Source organism: Artemia sp. Qi Xiang Cuo, chromosome 18 (genome assembly GCF_049724085.1).
Source record: "Artemia sp. Qi Xiang Cuo chromosome 18, ASM4972408v1, whole genome shotgun sequence".
Lineage (NCBI taxonomy): Eukaryota > Metazoa > Arthropoda > Branchiopoda > Anostraca > Artemiidae > Artemia > Artemia sp. Qi Xiang Cuo.
Genome location: NC_142811.1, coordinates 26831821 through 26850583, shown reverse-complemented (window position 1 = coordinate 26850583; position 18763 = coordinate 26831821). Strand labels below are relative to the sequence as shown.

General features: G+C 35.8%; 1 protein-coding gene across 1 annotated transcript in view; it reads right to left on the bottom strand.

The window, feature by feature from the left end:
* Nucleotides 1–18763, bottom strand: part of egr (TNF superfamily member 12 eiger) — a 213445-nt gene that overhangs the window by 133064 nt on the left and 61618 nt on the right. Inside the window, exon 2 of the mRNA XM_089104475.1 lies at nt 1755–1959. Coding sequence (XP_088960601.1) covers nt 1755–1959 — 205 coding nt within the window. The remainder of the gene's footprint in view (nt 1–1754; nt 1960–18763) is intronic.

Genomic DNA, 18763 nt, shown 5'->3' with positions numbered 1-18763 from the left:
GTTTTACAGAATCTTACGTTAAAAAACTAAAACAAACAATAAAGAGTTGGCAGTTGTGTGTTAGCTGAGGGTATATATGTCCTCAGGGCGTATTGGTAAGGGTCCCCAAAATCTCAGACAGGCAGTGTGCTGTGTACTACCAACGGGAAGGGTAATAATGTTTCGATGGGTTGAAGTAAATACCGTTTGTTGTCCCTTGTTAAACCCGCCAGACAATTGGTGCTCTCATTTGAAATGTCACAGTTTTGAAAATAAAACTACTATTTGTAAGGCAGACTGCTGTGTTGAACAGAACACTTCCAAATCTTTAATTTCTGAAATTACGTTTCGAATTTGGATTCGGTGTTCTTAAGTTCTGAATTTTATTTCTTTTACTTCTTTTGTTTCCTTTAATACTTTTCACAAAACGAGAACAAAAGAAAATCTCAGTTTGAGTTTTAGTTTGTTTTCATTTGTTATTGTTTTGGTAATTTTTTTTGTCTTTTGTGTGCATATGACCACTGGCTGTCGTATATGCGTGTATGTATATATCGTTTATTTTTCCCTTTTTCTTTATACGTTTCGTTTGTTTTAGGTTAGTTTGTTTTGTTTTCCGGAAGTGACACCAAAATATTCCGACTTTTGTTATTATTAGCGAAAAAACTGTTTTTGTTAATTTTTCGTTGTCTTATTGAAAAAGTATACTGGTTTTTCAAAATTTTCATTTCATTTTAATTGTAAATGGAAGGGCAATGTAGTCTTCATAGTGATCTAACTGACTCTTATGAAAAGTCAGGGGTAGATAAGACACAGAGTACAGTGGTTTTCCGCAAAAATTTTACCATTATTAGGCTAGCGCCGTGTGTCGTCCTCTCAGTTCTAGGTTATGTTCAGTAGAAAAAGTATACTGATATCTACATAGCTAACACATTTATTAAGCAATTACCTAACCAAAATGATTATTACATTTATTAAAAGTGAGACAACCATGGACAAACAAAAAGGAAAAAGATGCTATTTCAAGACGTGTTGACACAGAAGTATGCTACGGATGTATCAAAAGTTGTGATAGCTTTCTCCGAAACATCAGTTACTTTCTTAGTTCTTCTTAAGTCTTCAAGATACCAGTAAAATTACAAATCAAGATCAATCTTAGTACATTGCTAAACCTGATGCATTAGATTTTTTGGAAAAATTAAAGGATTTGTCACTAGGTACATTTATCAACTTCATAATAGCTTTTAGCATCGATACCGACGGAAAGCTATCTGCAGACGGTGATTTTTTTTTTTTTTTTTTTTTTTTTTTTTTAACGCACTCATAAGCTATTCCGAACACTTACAGAATGACTTCGTAAAAAACAACAACAACACACAATTGAAAAATCAAAGAAATACCATTATCACCAAGAACAGTTCAGCATTTCACTAAAGATGTGGCCAGAAATAATAAGAAACAGGTCAAAACGATTTATCCATTGACATAATTAAGCACTGGAGTTCACATTTTGGCTGATTTTTACGAGGAGCCAAATGAGGCTGCCAGTCCCTGGATTAATTCATAGCTAATGAGGAAATTCATCAACAGCTATAGAGAAAAAATGGAAGAAACGGCAATTGGTAATGTACCAAGATAAAGGATTGGCGACAATATTAATCGTGGAAAGGCTGCTTAATGTTTCTAATAAGCTTGCGCTAATTCTTGCTCTCAATCCTAACAAGTTCATAGTTTTGCCTATCTTGAACTTTGACATTAAGAGTAAAACCTGGGCTCACCCTTTTCATGAATTTCTACGCCATCTTGTGTTCTTGCTGTAAGGTCAACTTGTCGCTTTCTTCGTCTAAAATTAAAATAGTCTGCTTCGTCATGATCATCATGCTCTCCTTCTTCCAGTGGATCACTCCAGTTCTCATTTGAGGCAAGTTCATCGGAGTTGAATATGTCACTTAAATGCCGTGTATTTATAGTCGAAAAATCAACCTGTGGAAAATTATAAGTTTATATTACAATTGACACCATGAATCTATACAGCAATAATAGCCTTTTATAACTGAAAACTATTGCGCATATTTCTGCAGAAATGAAGGAGACAAATGCGAAATTATTTTAAATAAGTTTAATCCTGCCATTATAATCTACGCCTTCGTGAGTTTTGGGGCTGGTTCGTTTGCTATGGAGCAAACTCTCTGGAACAACTTTCCTACGTATGGCCACCATCTCGTTGTTCAAGATCAGGGAGGAGAACGCAGTCCAAACGTATCACGGTCATTTCGAAAACATAATCCCAAGTATAAATATTCTGGACCATAAAAAGCGAGATAAACTGATATCCGTGACAGAAAACAGATATCCGTGACATGGTTTCATCACAAAAAAACCTTTCTCGGTTAAAAAAAAAAATTGTTTTACGAATTCATTGACTAAAACCACTGCCGTAATTGTGTCGTGGAGCAAAATCATTGTTCTTAATTTATTTTTTTTATTGTTATACTCAGTGATCTGTAGCTCGGTAAGATATTCTTATGAGGATTCTAACAGAGAAAAAAAACTCTTTGAGGCTAGCAAAATTTCAAGTAATTTTCTAGAATTTTGTTTTCTAATCTAAAAGACAGAGTAAAAAAGAAACAAGGCCAAACTGTCTTAACTCCTAAGGACAAGTTTCAGGGAAAATGAAATAGTCTCTTCGTGGAACAATTCGTGAAACTTCGTGAATTAACAATTTTCTATCTCTTTTAGGTTCCCAAGAAATTATTAGGGCAAAACGGATCTTAAAATCCGGAATACACTATTTTTTACTTCTTTTGGAAAGTTTCGATTTGGACGGAGTACTCTGATAAGCTTAGGCCCAGAGCAAGAGTAAAATAAGTCAGGTCTTGATGTGACTCATTAGCTGGGGACGGGGAGATCTTTTTAAACATAATTTTATCATCAGCATATTCACCCAAAGGGGTCATCAAATCTCAACAAAACCTAACGGGAATCAGGTATTCTGCGTTCAGACGCAATATGACCTTAGTGAGTGTAGGCAGAGGACGGTCGCTAAAATATCGCTATAGACATATACCGAAGAGGCTGTCAAGTCTCAGCCAAACTGGATGTCAAATGTGAGAAAATGTCATAATTATGCATTTTGGGGACAGTATCCAGTCAGTCACTTACGAGGGGAGAGGGAAGATCCTAGATTCTTGACATTAGGAAATCCACCAGAATCCCAAGGATCAACCGAACAACTTAAAACTGGCTCTTTGGGCATAGGGGATATGCTTAGCTTGGGCATTCCCATTTTAAGATTTGTCTGAAGGACCGACCCCCTCTCCTCAATATGAAAATTTCCAAATCAGCTGTTCTTAATTGAGAAACATTATTATTTAATTTCAGGGGCAGTGCCTTTAAATTGTTCTAACAAACGTTCATATTTATATAACGCAAATATGTAAATGTTTAAGAAGAGGTTTAAAATTTTCGAAGAGGTGACTGGATCTCAATAAAGTTTGGCCCGTCAGGGGTTTCTCTAAACAGTGCAACCTCAGTGTGGGAGAAGATGGCGAGGTTACCAGATTCTTGTCATCAGGATATCCACCAAGCTTAGCTGGACCGAAGAATAAGTGTCCTAGCGGTTCCTTCGGGGGTCGAACGGGAAATTTAAAGTTGTAGTGCCCTTTTTAAGTGACCAAGAAGATTGGAGGGCAACTAGCCCCCCTTCCACGCCATTTTTTTTCGTAAAATCATCTGATCCAAATTTGAATTGAATTTATCAAGTATTTTGCAGTAGGTTGCATAGGTTGCGTCAAGACATGGCTAATTGTAGACAGAGAAAATCCAAGACAGATAGTCCAAGTATTTGAGAGGCAAATGTTTTGTGCTGGCCATGGGTCCCCATAGGTTGAATTTTCAGTGTGGGGGAGATTTTTGGGGTGTGAGCTTTTCCAGGGGAAATTTTACACAGGGGGGATTTGACAGAATTCCTATACGAAATTCTATTTATTTGTCTTGCTTTCTCTTTGAAAACTAGATTTTGCATGTGGAGATGTTCCGGGGGATTTGTCCGGGAGATATGTTCAGCAGGTTTGAATTTCCGGGAAAAAATTTACACGGAAGGGGGTATTTCCTGAGTGACCGGGAAAACGATTCGAAATTAAAGTCTTTTTCAAATGAAATTATGCTAAGGAGATTTTTCAGGCTGAATCGTCCGCAATAAATTCTACGGAGGCAATTTTCAGCGAGGATGGAATTGTCCGGTGGGAATTTGATGGGGGGGGGGCGTATTTTAAGTGAGACGAACTTTCCACGGAGGATTTTCCCGTGAGGGGAGGAATTTTTCAGGGACAGTGAGCCAGATTTACCCATATTATTTCGAAAACGATCAGAAATTAAATAAAAAAAGCAAAACAAGTTTTGCTCAACTGAAAATAAGGAGCAACATTAAACATTAAAACGTCCTGTGGGAATTTTATGGGGGGGGGGTATTTTACTTGAGACGAACTTTCCACGGAGGATTTTCTCGTGAGGGGAGGGATTTTTCAGGGACAGTGAGCCAGATTTACCGATATTATTTCGAAAACGATCAGAAATTAAATAAACAAAAAAGCAAAATAAGTTTTGCTCAACTGAAAATAAGGAGCAACATTAAAACTGAAAAAGAACAGAAATTATTCCTTATAAGAAGGGGTTTCCCCCTCCTCAATACCTTGCTCTTTGCGCTAAAGTTTGACTATTGTCCCAATTTTTTAAGAACGACTCCTGAAACACAGGGGCCGTTTAATTAGAATAGGAAGTTTTTTTTAAAAGTGCTAGAAACTTTACCGTGAAGAGCAAGGTATTGAGGAGGGGGTGGGGCAACCTCTTCATATACGGAACAATTTATGCACGTTTTAAGTTTAAATGTTGCTCCTACTGTCAGTTGAAAAAAACTTGTTTTTTATTTAATTCCTGTAAGCTTGCTGTGATATAACATACTTGATGCTGGAAATCCGGAGTGTTCTAAGGAATGAATTTGAGACAATTACCGTGTTAGGTTACGTTAGGTTTATTTCATCAAACAAAGGAAAAATCAAGCGAATATAATTAGAAAACACTACGCTAGGAAAAAAAATTGTTAACGCGTAGCGATTACATACAAAGCTCTTCCTAACTAAATTAATAAATCAATTCCACAAACAAATAATAATAATAATAATAAGAAAAAAAAAAAAAAAAAAAACTAAGCCAAACAAGCATCAAATACAACTACCAGCCTCCAATCTTGAAACTTAACTTCACCTTATTCGGGTGCTTGATATAGAACTAGCAAACAAGAGTAAACGCCAATTGACAAACATAATCTTTTCAAACAGTGATGTAACCTGTACGGTCGAATTTATATCAGCTTATGTGCCACGTAAACTCGAGTTATATCTAGGTAACTGGTTTTGACCAAGAAGTTGGGCGTATTTTTTTTTCTATGTACATGGTTTCTCACTGGCAATTGAGTCTTCAATAACATTTCTATAACGGTACATGAAAAGTTAATTCGTTAATTAAAGGAAATAAAAGGGCTTGAATGAGAAGAAATAGACCAATACCGTTTTTATTACCTAGATGTTTTCGATGTTGCAGTAGAAAAAAAGAGATATAATTATAGTAGGAACGCCAAGGTTTGTTTGTACAATTCTAGTTTATGAAATCATAAAATATCTGCGGATTTTTCAAGCACAATACTGGGTATGCGAATAAAATTGAAATAATAATGAGTAGTAAAATCATATAAAAGGCAAAAGCCGTCGTAGCCTAGTGGTTAGGGCGCTGGGCTTGAAATCCTTTGTCTGTGAGGATAGGGGGTTCGAATCTTGTTGTAGCTGGCTATTTGGTTTGGAACAGGGTCAACGGTGTGCCTCTGTAAGCTCAGCTAAGAGTCGACCCATCTCTAAATGGGTAGCTGGAGAAACCCGGGAAAAAACATGGGAAGTGTCGAATGATTTACCCCCAACTACGCATTGCACTCCCGGTCAAAGGCAGAAAATACGTAAATTGGTACCTGTGCTACGAAGACCATTGTAGGCAACTACATGGGAAAAAGTATCTTAAAGATTTTTGAGTGTAAAATCATGAGGTTTAGGATCCTAATCGCTTACATATAAGCAATGGGCAAATGTGGCTTTCACATGCTACTTTTTATTTACGTTTGTAAATAAACCAGCGACCTATCGCCAGGATCGGGAAAAATTGACGTAAGATAATGCACTGACTGTATTAAAAAAGCTGTTGTACCCTTTTTCCGGTTCTAGGCTAATCTCTCCCTCGCATGAAATTGCCGGAAAAAATCCCACGAAAAGTTCCCCATGGACTCCCCCAAATTAAAAGGCAAAACGGCCCTTTAAGTTTTTTTTTTTTTTTTTTTTTTTTTTTTTTTTTTTTTTTTTTTTTAGACGGAAGATCTTCTGATGTGTACCTTGTGGACTCGGTCTCGATCGCAAGGGGTGAACTGGTATCATGCACTTTAGTTGGGGCTAGACCAAGTCCACGGGAAATAATTATTCATGCTTCTTAGTCTTAGCCCTTGTCTCTGTGCACTTTCATCATAGGGAAACCCTCTCGCAGTCGCCACTGTTTTCATATTTCCAAATTATTTTCTCGAACCTTTATCTTACCCTGCTATGATAATTCAACCCCCCCCCAAAAAAAAAACATGAAAAAATTCCAAAACCCCTTTTTTCTTCATTATTTTATTTGTAATACTTTCGCTTTGGCTGCTCAATTTAACACGTGGGGTGAATTTACCAGAGGTAATCGTTCGCAAGGGGGAAATTTTTCGCGGGAGGAAGAATTTTCAGGGGAAAATTATTCGAGATGAAATTTTAAACTGGGGGAAAATTGTTTGTCTATGGGGGGGGGGAGTTTTCTGAGGAGGAATTAGCCGGACAACCCATTATCCTAAAGGCAAACTCACTCTTGTCGAACTAGAAGAAAGGAAATGTTTCCGTGAGCCAATGTTGTAGCAAATTAATACGATTTTTTAGTAAATTCCTATATAAGAAACGAGACGACTCATGCATAAGCTACTATAAAACTGCTGAAATCATACAACTTTCATGATTAAAGAGGTTCTTTCTAGTTGTTCTTCTAGTCCGACTAGATTTTGCAACTGATTTAATGATGATACATTCTTGAAGAGGTAGTTTTCTCTTTCTTTGCATCTATAGAACGTTCAGGTTAGAAATCAAACACAACTAACTAAACCTAGGCTAGTGTCACTACACTTTACTTTTCCACGAAAAGCTAGATAACAATGGAATTACAGTTACCAATGGAAACACAAATGCTCTTTTTGTATACATATTCAACTGAATAGACACGAGGACACAACTAGGTTAAAAATTGACACATTTTGATAATTTTGTAACACATCTGATTCGTGGAGGGCCCACTTTTTCAGTAACAACTAGAACGACTTTTACATGATTTAATCATGGTTACAGCAGTAGCTGCAACCTACTAAAGAACGAACTACGGCCCATGTTCCAAAAAGAATCGTTTGGAAGAAATTTCAGTTCCTATTAATGCCACAAGCACTCTCTAAATAAGCAAGCCAGAGTACTTCATCTTCTCATACTCAAGAACCCATTCCTTAGTAGAGTAGCGGTTTTATAGAGTTATATTCTAGTTTGATTTTATAGAGCGGCTTATTCAGTTGAAAAATCATTCTGAAGTATATATGATAGCAATCCTAGTTAAAATCTGTTTATCTTTTTGTACTGTTTCAGTCAGATTCAGCGATATTTAGGATTACCCCCCCTAAAATTCCGTTATTTTTTGGTAGCAGCTTTCTTCGCCCTTTAGCTGCATCTTGTTATTGAAAAATTAGTGATATATTTTGTGGAAACCATCCTGCATCACAATTTGAAAAAAAAGAAGAAAAAAACAACAAAACAAAGCGTAGACAAGAGGAAGGAGGGAAGTTTGAAAGAGTTTAAGCTTGATCGCTCAGAATTCCTGGTCAAGTTCGTTACTCAGATTAGACTACGACTGAACTGTAAGTCTAAAGTTCGGTGCCCACAGAAAGCGAATTCGCTTACACTAGGCGAATTAATGGTCGTCAGGCAAATATTTTCAGCTTTGCACGTCCAAAATTTGCAGTTGCACCTTTCAACTTCGAGTCGAATTTTATTCGTACGATAGATATTCGCAAGACGAAATACAGTAAACTTCTAAAAACAAGAAAATGAACAAGGACAACTTTCTTGATCGCTTCAGCTTACCTCTCCGACGTCTTAAAGAAAGAAGCAGTAACAATCCACAAATCTTTTGATTATGTATTTTAGAAATCATATTTGAAATTTCACGTTCTATGAGGTATACCATGTGAATTCACTGTCGTGATGCGAAGTCACAAATTCGTCTGCGAAAGAATTTGCTTTCTGTGGGCACCGAGCTTAAGACTACTCGAATTTTAAGCTTCCTAGACCCTAAGGTTACTGCTAGTTATTTATCCGGTCCTTTATCATGAAAACTCACTAAAATTGATTTTCAATTATTTTCTTCTTGCTTGATAAGCGTTGATACGACAGTACTGTGAACAAAAGCATTCTACGGTGAGATTCTACTTTGGGCTATTATACAAATTCCGCTTCATTATCTGAGGGGCATAAGCATTATTGTCCAAAAAAGAACTATTTAGATTGAGGAGTATTTTTTTTTTCTCTCCTTTATTAGCTATCTACTAACATAGTTTGCGATTATTTCATATCATTATAGACATTTGACAATTTTCAGCAAGGCTATTTCGTGAAAACTTACAACTTCGACCTGGCTTAGTTTTGAAAAATATCAATCCACTTGAATGAACCGCTGAAATTAATTTGGCTTTTGGGACACACAGTTTGAATATATTTTGGAATAAAAAAGAACAATTTTAGAGCCCCTGTGTGGGGCATACTATGAAGACTGATTAGTGACAGCCCTCTATGAGATTTTTCAAAATCTAATTTACTCCCGTTCCGAGTCTTCCAGTTAGTCTGTGGCTTTAACTGACAACTAATGTGGATATACCAAAATAGATGTGTTCGCAATTTCGGTGCATAACTTACTGTATTCAAATGCGGATATAGCAAATATGCATTGGCACTTCATCCTTCAAATCTAAAGCTTACGTCATTTTTAGCTATTATAAGCCAGCTGTTTTATTTTCAAGTTAAATTACAAAAGCGACTAAATGGCTCATAAAGTTGACATTTACTAACAAAATAAAAATAAAAATTTTTAATGGATATGCTAAGTAACAACTAAACAATTTAAAGGTTGTAAAATTAGCTGAGAAAAAAAACAACTAAAATAACACGAGTGACCAAATTCAATGACCGGGAATTCATTCTGGCAATTTACATCCAAACCTTGCTTGCGAATTGCTGAATTAGATAAGTTTGACACCTTTCCATAAAAAGAAAGCGGCAGAGGTCAGTGATTGCTAAAATCAAGGACGCTCCATACATTAGGAACAATACAGATTTATCATTTTTTAATAGATGCCAAAATAATAAATTCGTATGTGTTTAAAGGTAGAAGCCATCAACATTTGACAGCTTATCTTATTTGGAGCTGTGAATTATATTGAACAAACGGACATCAATTCAAAAAATGGATATCCAGCAACCGTAATGGATATGATAAATACAATCATTCAACTTTTAGTTTATTCTTCAGTAGATACCAAAAATAATAAATGTATGTGCGTATAGAGATGTCAGCCAATTGGAATTTGGTGGCTTATAGGAGGAATTTCGTGCTAAGTCGTGTGGGAAATAAAATTCCAAACGCGACAATCAATTGAAAGCAAAGACCTCTTTGAGAGCCAGAATGGCACTAGCTAAGGTTTCTTTCCGCTATCGACCTGAATTCGCTTTTTGAAATCAGCAAGATTTTGCCAAAGTACAAGTTTTGTTCTGCAGTTGCAGCTACAATGATCTATGCTCTCAGAGCTAATGACATGAGTAGGTAACATCGAAGACCACACTGCCTTTCCATGACGATAAACAACAATTCGAATAGGGATAAATCCTTTTATTAGACAGTGAAAAAAAAATATACTGGATATTTCGATCACATGTAGAGAGATCGTCGTCACAGAACATTATTTCTGCTAATGACGATCATTGTAGGCTACATGTAATCGAAATATCCAGTATATTTTCTTATTGTTTTTTTTTCGCCTTCTAATAACAGGTTTTATTCCTAATCGAACTGTTAATAACTTGAGCCACCGTTAAGTGCAGCCCCAATCAACGTTTGCCTAAATAAAATTGTCAGGTCAATCTAGTACCAATTTGGGTACTTTCTATCATTAGTAATATTCAATCCGTTCCTCCCTTTAAAGTCCGCTTGCTCCTGCAAAGGGATAATTGGGAGCTCCGTCAACAGAATAAGGTAATCGACATCTTTGAAGACTTTGAGGCACTAACAGTCAAAGAGTTGCATGTTTGTCCGTGTCAGGACTATTTTTATTCCAGAAACTAAACAAACAGTTCGTGGTAACTGTAAGTAAGGAGCGACCCGGCTCAATGGTAACCGAAACTCTAGAAGACGGGTTTTGATACCAATAGATGCATCAAAAGAATCAGAATCAAGTTTCTGATTCTTTTAAAAACTTCCATCAAGTTTAGTCCTACCCATCAAAAGTTACGCGCCTGAGAAAATTTAGCTGATTTTGGAAAAAAGGGGGAAAGACCCCTAAAATTTATAGAACCTTAATGAAAATCACACCATGATATTCAGCGTATCAGATAACCCTACTGTAGAGGTTTCAAGCTCCTATCTGCAAAAATGTGGAATTTTGCATTTTTTGCCAGAAGAAAGATCACGGATGCGTATTTATTTGTTTTTTTTTTGTTTTTTTTTTCCAGGGGTGATCGTATCGACCCAGTGGTCCTAGAATACCGTGGGAAAACTCATTGAAACGGAAATTAAAAGTTCTAGTGCCCTTTTTAAGTGACCAAAAAAATGGAGGGCAACTAGGCCCCCTCCCACGCTCATTTTTTTCCCAAAGTCACCTGATCAAAATTTTGAGATAGCCATTTTATTCAGCATACGGACGTTTTCAGAGGGGATTTTTGCTGGTAGTAGGAGGGTGGGTGGGTCGGGGGTTATGTGGGAAGATCTTTCCATGAAGGAAGTTTTCATGCCGGAAGGGACATTGCTATGAAGGGGGTGACAGATTTCCCAGTATAATTTAAAAAAAGATCAGAAATCAAAAATAAAAGATACAAGTTTTCCAACTGAAAATAAAGGGCAAAATAAATACTCAAAACGAACACAAAATATTACGTGTATGATTGGATTAACCCCCTAGTCAATACCTAGCTGTATAAGCCAAAGATGTTTTAGCACTTTCATAAGAGCTATTTATTCTAAGTACCGGCCTTTGTGATTAAGAATTAATTTTTAAATATTTGTAAAAAAATTCTAACTTTAGCTTAAAGAGCGTGTTATTGACTAGGGGCGAGCCCCCTAATATACGTATTAAAAATATTCTAATATCGAAGTTCGTTACGTAAGTTAATTCGTAAGTTACATATATTTATTACTAATGAAAACGTTCGTAAATAAAATTAAACAAGTTTCGAGAAAGCCATTTAACCAAATAAAAGTAAAATTAATGTGCAAATTTTGTGTTAATTATTCTTGTACTGTGAGCCAAAATCAAAACCTGCATTAATTCAAAACCCTTCAAAAATTAAATAAAAAAACAATTTTTTTTAACTGAGAGTAAGGAACGACGTTAAAACTTAAAACGAACAGAAATTATTCCGTTTATGAAATTGGCTGTCCCCTCCTCAACACCTCTCTCTTTACGCTAAAGTTTGATTTTCTCACAACTCTTATTTTTTTTAGACAATAAAAAACTTTAGCGTAAAGAGCGAGGCGTTGAGGAGGGCAGAGCCCCTTTCATATACGGAATAATTTCTGTTCGTTTTAGGTTTTAACGTCGTTCCTTGCTTTCAGTTAAAAAAAAAAACTTGTTTTTTTTTATTTAATAATCAGCAAAGGCGGGCAGGCTTTTTATCAATCCCCATGATCCTGCTGCTTCCGAAGTTGTGCAGTTTGTCTCTGTAGAGAGTCAATGCACAGTTAACCAAATGAAGAAAATCGACACTGGTAGTCCCACTTCAAACAAGTCAAGACCAACAGACAGGGTTATTATTTCCATTGCTAAGTATCTGCTATTTTAAATACCATGGCAATAGCAAATAACGCTAAAAATGGCAATTTTCTACACCGGGATGGTTAATCAACTCATACAAGAACGAAGTATAAATAATAACCAATAGAACATAGCCTTTATCGGAACGTAAGAAATTGTTCAATTTTTATTTTGCTGATTAGCAACTAAAATTGTCAGGCAATATTTAGTTTATTACGAAAAATAAGTGTCAGAAAACAGATTTTGTGACTGGGGACTTTCTGTGGAAATAATCCCGGAAGCAACGACGGACAAGCTAACAGGGTTACTTGGATCGGTGGCTAAGACATTTCAATGTAAAGAAGCAGACTTGTTTAAAAAAAATATCATGTTGAAATAGTAATATTGGGTGTTAGAAATAAAGGAAGAATGATTCAAAATCATAGAAAATCAGAAATATTTGGTGGAAACTCAACCTAAGGACTGAAACTAAAATGTAGACCTGACTCCATGAATATTACAAGTCAAAATAATTCTTTGTCCTTACACCGCATCCATATATGTGTTTTTTCAGCCTACAGTTCTATTAGGCTCAAGTCTTCTTGTGAGAAAAAAAGCAGAGCCCTGTCTGAAAATTAAAGACTATGAGTAAATTTCTTTGGAAAGGATGAAAAATAAATCCTTGGATTATTTTTGGTCTTAAAAATTATCTTATATATCTGCAGACTATTCCGTACTGAGATGTCAGTTAGTCCCATGAGGAGTAAATGGAGGAAATTGGGTTTGAAATTTTTCGTAAAGAATCAAAATTAGAGCTGCAATTAGACAACAACTAAATTTTTACCGAAGCTAATGCATTTAAATGACTCCGCAATGGAGCTATTAAGGGAGTTTAAGTCCCTTAATTTTCCCTTAATATAAGGATTGAAATCACTATAATTGTGTTCAAAAACCGTCCAAGTTCAAACACTTTTTATAAGCAAAAGCCTGAAACAGCTTTCAAACGTTATGGGCTATGCCACAACAAAGGAATTTGAGGCAACGGTAGAAAAGCTATAGTCATGTAACATTTGGATTTAGAAATTCAGAAAAATCTATTGAATTCTTGCGCTGAACTCTGCGTCGGTCCTTTGGGTTTCCACATAAAAGATAGAAAGTCTTTTTACGTTTATTGAATAAGGATGTCTCATTAGTATGCTAAAAGTCTTTCAACATTACCTTTCGCTTTCTAATCTTCATTTCTTGTGCATTATTCAAAGAATGGAAAAAATGTAGAAAGTTTCAGTAAAAATACTGGGGAAAATCATATGTAATACATTCTTTTAAATGCACTGCATGATGAGTTAAAACTTACATTCATAGCAGATATAACTTGTTGTACAAATCCCCCCTCCCACCAAGAATTCTAAAAAAGCTTTTTCAAGATAGGATTGACCCTAAAAGTCCTATCAAGGGGGAAAAGTTCGGAAAATACTTAATTTTCTAAGAAAATTAATTTTTTTCGTTTTTTTTTGAAGGATGCTAAACACTTGGTTTGTCCCATTTACGAAAATACAGCTCACTCCCTTATACGAAATAATTTATATTGGTTCAAAGTTTTAATGTTGTTCCTTAATTTCAGTTCAAATTAAGTTCGTTTGATTAATTAGTTGAAAATATTATTCCTTTTTATTTAATTTATGCTCATTTTACCCCATGGAAAGTTCCTCCCCACAAAAAATTTCTTCCAGGAAAGTTCTTCGCATGCAAAATTCACCCCCAGGAAATTAACCGCGGACCATTATACCCTCCCTGCTAACTACCCCAGAAAATTTATAGTGGATTATTCCACCTGAAAAATTTTCCTTTTGATAATTTCATTTGAAAAAATTGTGTTGTTTAATTTCTGATCTTTTTTTTCAGGTCACGGTGGAAATCCTCTACGTGGAAAATGTTTACTGGAAATCCTCCCCCCCCCCGCCCTTAGATGAAAAATTTCTACCCTGACAAAATTTTCGGAAAATTTCTCCTGGTGATAATTTCCCAATGAAAAATTTCTCCCTGGGAAAATACCCCCTCGGAAACATACCCTGAAGAAAAAACCAGCAAGAAATTTCCTCCGGAAAATTTCCCCAGGACATCTCAACATGTAAATCGGAGTCACAAAAGAGATATCAAGACAAATAAAACGAAGTTCTATTAGGAATTTTGGCAAGTTCTTCCCATGAAAAATTTCTCCTTGAAAGTTCATTCCCTGATACCTCCCTCCCAGTGGAAAATACCTTCAAAAACTCCCCCCCCCCCCCAGGAAAAATAGTTGTACACTTCCTAATGAAAAATGCTAAATGTAAACAACGGGCAAATTTCATAACTTGCAACCCTTCCACCGGGGGCTGTGGGGGTCATGTCATCCCCAAAGGCCTATTTATTGGAATTTTCAACTATGATGAACAAACTGGCTAACTCAAAGTTTGCATCCGTTGACTTCGGGAAAAAAGGGCGTGGGAGGGGGTTAGCTGACCTCCAATTTTTCGGTCACTAAGAAAGAGCACTAGAACTTTGAGTTTCCATTAAAGTGAGTCTTCTCCCGATTTTCTAGGACCAAGATAGAGTTGCATGAAAAGATATAGAGGAAAATGAAAAAGTTTGTGATACCTTAGATTGACGGAATATCTTTTTTTGTGAGGAAGAATTAGCGACAGTACTAAAAGGATTAAAAAAAAACTAAGGCCTCGGGTGCCGATACTGTTGTAAATGAGTTTCTTAAGTATGGTTGCTCTGAGGTTAGAAATGAGTTACTGAAGGTTATGAATATCATTTTTTTTAAGGGGAAGTACCTAACGATTTTAGAAAATCCTAAGTAAACCACTGTATAAGAAAGGGGATAAGAGTGAGTGCGGTAATTATCGAAGCATTAGCCTGGTCTCTATAGGCAGCAAATTACTTAGTAATACGATATTTTTTAGACTGAGAGTTGCTGTAAACAAAGTGATAACAGGGCGGTTTTTAGAAAGGATAGAAGATGTGAAGACCAAATTTTACACTCTTAGGTTAATAATTGAGAAAAGCCTGAGTAATCAAACGCCTTTGGTCCCCAGTTTTATAGATAATGAGCAAGCGTTCGACTTTGTTGGTAAAAGAGCTAAAGCGAAGGTCTTATCCTTGTACAAACTTTCCTGGACTTAGATTATCTGACGATTTAAGCATCCTAGATGAAAGTGTGAGCAAAAAAAATAATGAACTTTTAGAGGTTTTGCGAGTTCAGGGTGCGAAAATAGGCTTGGAAATTAATATTAAGAAGAATAAGTCGCCAAGGCTAGGAATAAGTGAACATGAAAAGGTGATGTTGGGTAACGAAAAGATTGATCAGGCGGATAGCTTCACTTACCTTGATAATATTGTTAGTAAAGCCAGTGGAAGCAGCGAAGATGCTAAAAGTAGAATAGCCAAGGCTCAGGGTATTTTTTCACAGTTGAAAAAAGTTTGGAAAAATAGGAAGATAAGTCTGCAAACCAAGATTAGAATATTGGAAGCAACAGTGATGACAGTGGTTAAATATGGTTCTGAAGCATGGGCGCTCCGAAAAACGGATGAATATTTGCTAGATATTTTACAGGGAAATTGTCTTCGGATTGATCTGGTTACCCTGCTGACTGATCGTATTTCAAACAGTAGGCTGCAAGAAAAGTGCGGTTCAATCCGCTTTCTAGAGCTATAATGAGAGAAAAGTTGAGATGGCTTTGGCACGTTCTTCGGAAGAAGGGTGACAGATTGTCGAAGATTGTCCAGTTCGACCAAGCGTCAAGGACTAAACAGAAAGCAGGCCGTCCGTGGTCGGGATGGGAGGATGTCATAACGAGAGATTTAACGGAAACGGGAACTTCCTGGGAGGGTGAAAAGAAGGAGGCTTTGAATAGATTGGAATGGAGGAAGAGCGTGCGTAGCTGTGTTGGCATCAGGATGCCTCGTGCTGTGGTGAGTTTATAGTCGTAGTAGTAGTGGTAGTAGTAGTAGTAGTAGTAGTAGTAAATCACCTCTGGGAGGAAAAAAATGAACACTCACCCGTGATCTTTCTTCTGGTAAAAAATAAAAAAAATTCATTTTTTACAGATGGAAGCTTGAAACCTCTAAGGTAGGGTTCTCTGATACTGAGAAGCTGATGGTGCGATTCTCAATAAGATTTCTTGACTTTCGAGGTATGTTTTCCCCCTTTTCTAAAAATAAGGCAATTTTCTCTGGCTCGTACCTTTTAATGGGTGTTATTACATTTATTGAATCTTATATATTTATAATCACCATAAGAATTCCTTTCTTTTGGTGTATCAATTCCTATCAAAATTCGGTTTTTTAGGGTTTCGGTTACTACTAGATCGAGTCGCTCCTTTGTTACCACGTTACAACGCTACTAAATGCTACAGTTCGTTACCACGAACTGTTTGAAAATGCTTAACCTTTTTACAACTTTAAATTTGAACTTCGTTATTGCAAGGTAAGCAACATAGCCCTTGGGCTACAGTAGCTTCGCTGGCCCCATTGATAGAATATCTCGTTATGTCGAATAATACATACAAAAAATTAGAGATAAAAAAGGAGTATTATCCCAAAGGTTTGAAAGTGATCTCATCTACCGTCACAATCCATTTCTGTTGATGATTTATTTTTTATTTATTAATTTAAAAACGATTTCCACAAGACAACTTTAAAAAAAAATAAAGAGCTCCATTAAGCCAAAAATAAGCAGAAATAAAGTCAAATAATCTTCCTAGCTTAAAACTACCACAATTCATTATAAATAAATAAATAAAACTCAAAACGAACAGAAATTACAATAAATGGTCCAGTCGAACTCAAAACTAGCAAAAATTAACATGACTAGGGTTGATAACCCTCATTCCTTCTCGAGACCAGAAAATATTTTTTGATTTACTGAAAAAAAAAAAAAAAATGACCGAGGACTGTCAGTTTAATTTACATATACTGATATTTATTCCTTAAAGTTATAATAATTTTATATTTTATAAAGTAATTTTAGGTTTATTAACAGTAAGTGAAAACATATTTTGTTTTTAGTAATGCGCCAGTTATGCGTGGCGCGCCACGCTAAGTGAATCTAAAAGAACCCAGTTTGATAAAATCTTTTGAAAAAAAGTACGGTTTTATGTTGGCTGCAGGTACCCGGGATGAAGGTAAACAATCAGTTGTGCTCCCATCAGTTGTGTGTTACCACTTCATATGTCTCTGACTCTAAAAAGAATCCGATTCATCTTTCTCAGACTTTGTGGTAAAAACCTAATTCACCTATTTCAGACTCTAGTATACCACATTTGAGCTGGTAGTAGTGTCTATGTCTGATTGAACCTTGATAAATGTCCACTTCATATATCTCTAACTCTAAAAAGAATCCATTCATCTCTCTCAGAATTTGGTAAAAACTTAATTCACCAAGTTCAGACTCTATTATACCACTTGTGAGCTGGTAATAGTGTCTTTGTGTGACTTAATCTTGATAAATTCCCAATTCATATGTCTCTAACTCTAATACTATTCTATTTATTTTCTCTCAGGCTTTGCAAAAAATCTTATCTGCCCATTTCATACTCTTTTACACCACTTGTGAGCCTAATTATAGCGTCTCTGTCTGACTTAAACCTGATAAACTCCACCTTCATATGTTTCTAACTAAACAAAATTCAATCCAGACCTTGGCAAAAACCTAAATCGTCCATTTCAGACTCTAGTATACTACTTGTGAGCTGGTATTAGTGTCTGTGTCTGACTGAATCTTGATAAATTCCCACTTCTTATGTCTCTAACTCTAAAAAGAATCTGATTCATCTCTCTCAGACTTTGGTAAAACCTAATTTACCTATTTCAAACACTATTAAACCACTTGTGAGCAGGTAGTAATGCCTGTTTTTGAGTAATTGTTGATAAATTCCCACTTAATATGTCTCGATAAATTCCCACGTCATATGTCTCTAACTCTAAAACAATCCGATTCATCTCTCTAAGACTATGGTAAAAACCTAATTCACCTATTACAAACTCTAGTATACCCGCTTTTGAGCTGATAGTAGTGTCTGTGTCGGACTGAATCTTGATAAATACCCACTTTATATGCCTTTAACTCTAAAAAAATTCAATTCATCTCTCTCAGACTATGGTAAAAACCTAATTCATCTATTTCAGACTTTAGTATATCACTTGTGAGCTTATATTAGTGTCCGTATTTGACTGAATCTTTATAAATTCCCACTTCATATGTCTCTAATTCTAAAAGGAATTCAATTCATGTCTCTCAGACTTTCGTAAAAACCTATTTCGTCTATTTCAGACTCTAGTATACCCCTTGTGAGATGGTGGTAGCGTGTGTTTCACTGAATCTTGATAAATTCCTACCTAATATGTCTCTAACTCTAAAAAGAATTCGATTCATCTCTCTCAGAATTTGTTAAAAAACCTAATTCACCTATTTCAGACTCTTAGTATACAACTTGTGAGCTGATAGTAGTGTCTGTGTCTGACTGAATCTTGATAAATTCTCTCTTCATATGTTTCTAAATCTAAAAAAAATCCGATTCATCGCTCAAAGGCTTTGGTAAAAACCTAATTCACCTATTTAAGAATCAAGTTTACCACTTGTAAGCTGATAGTAGT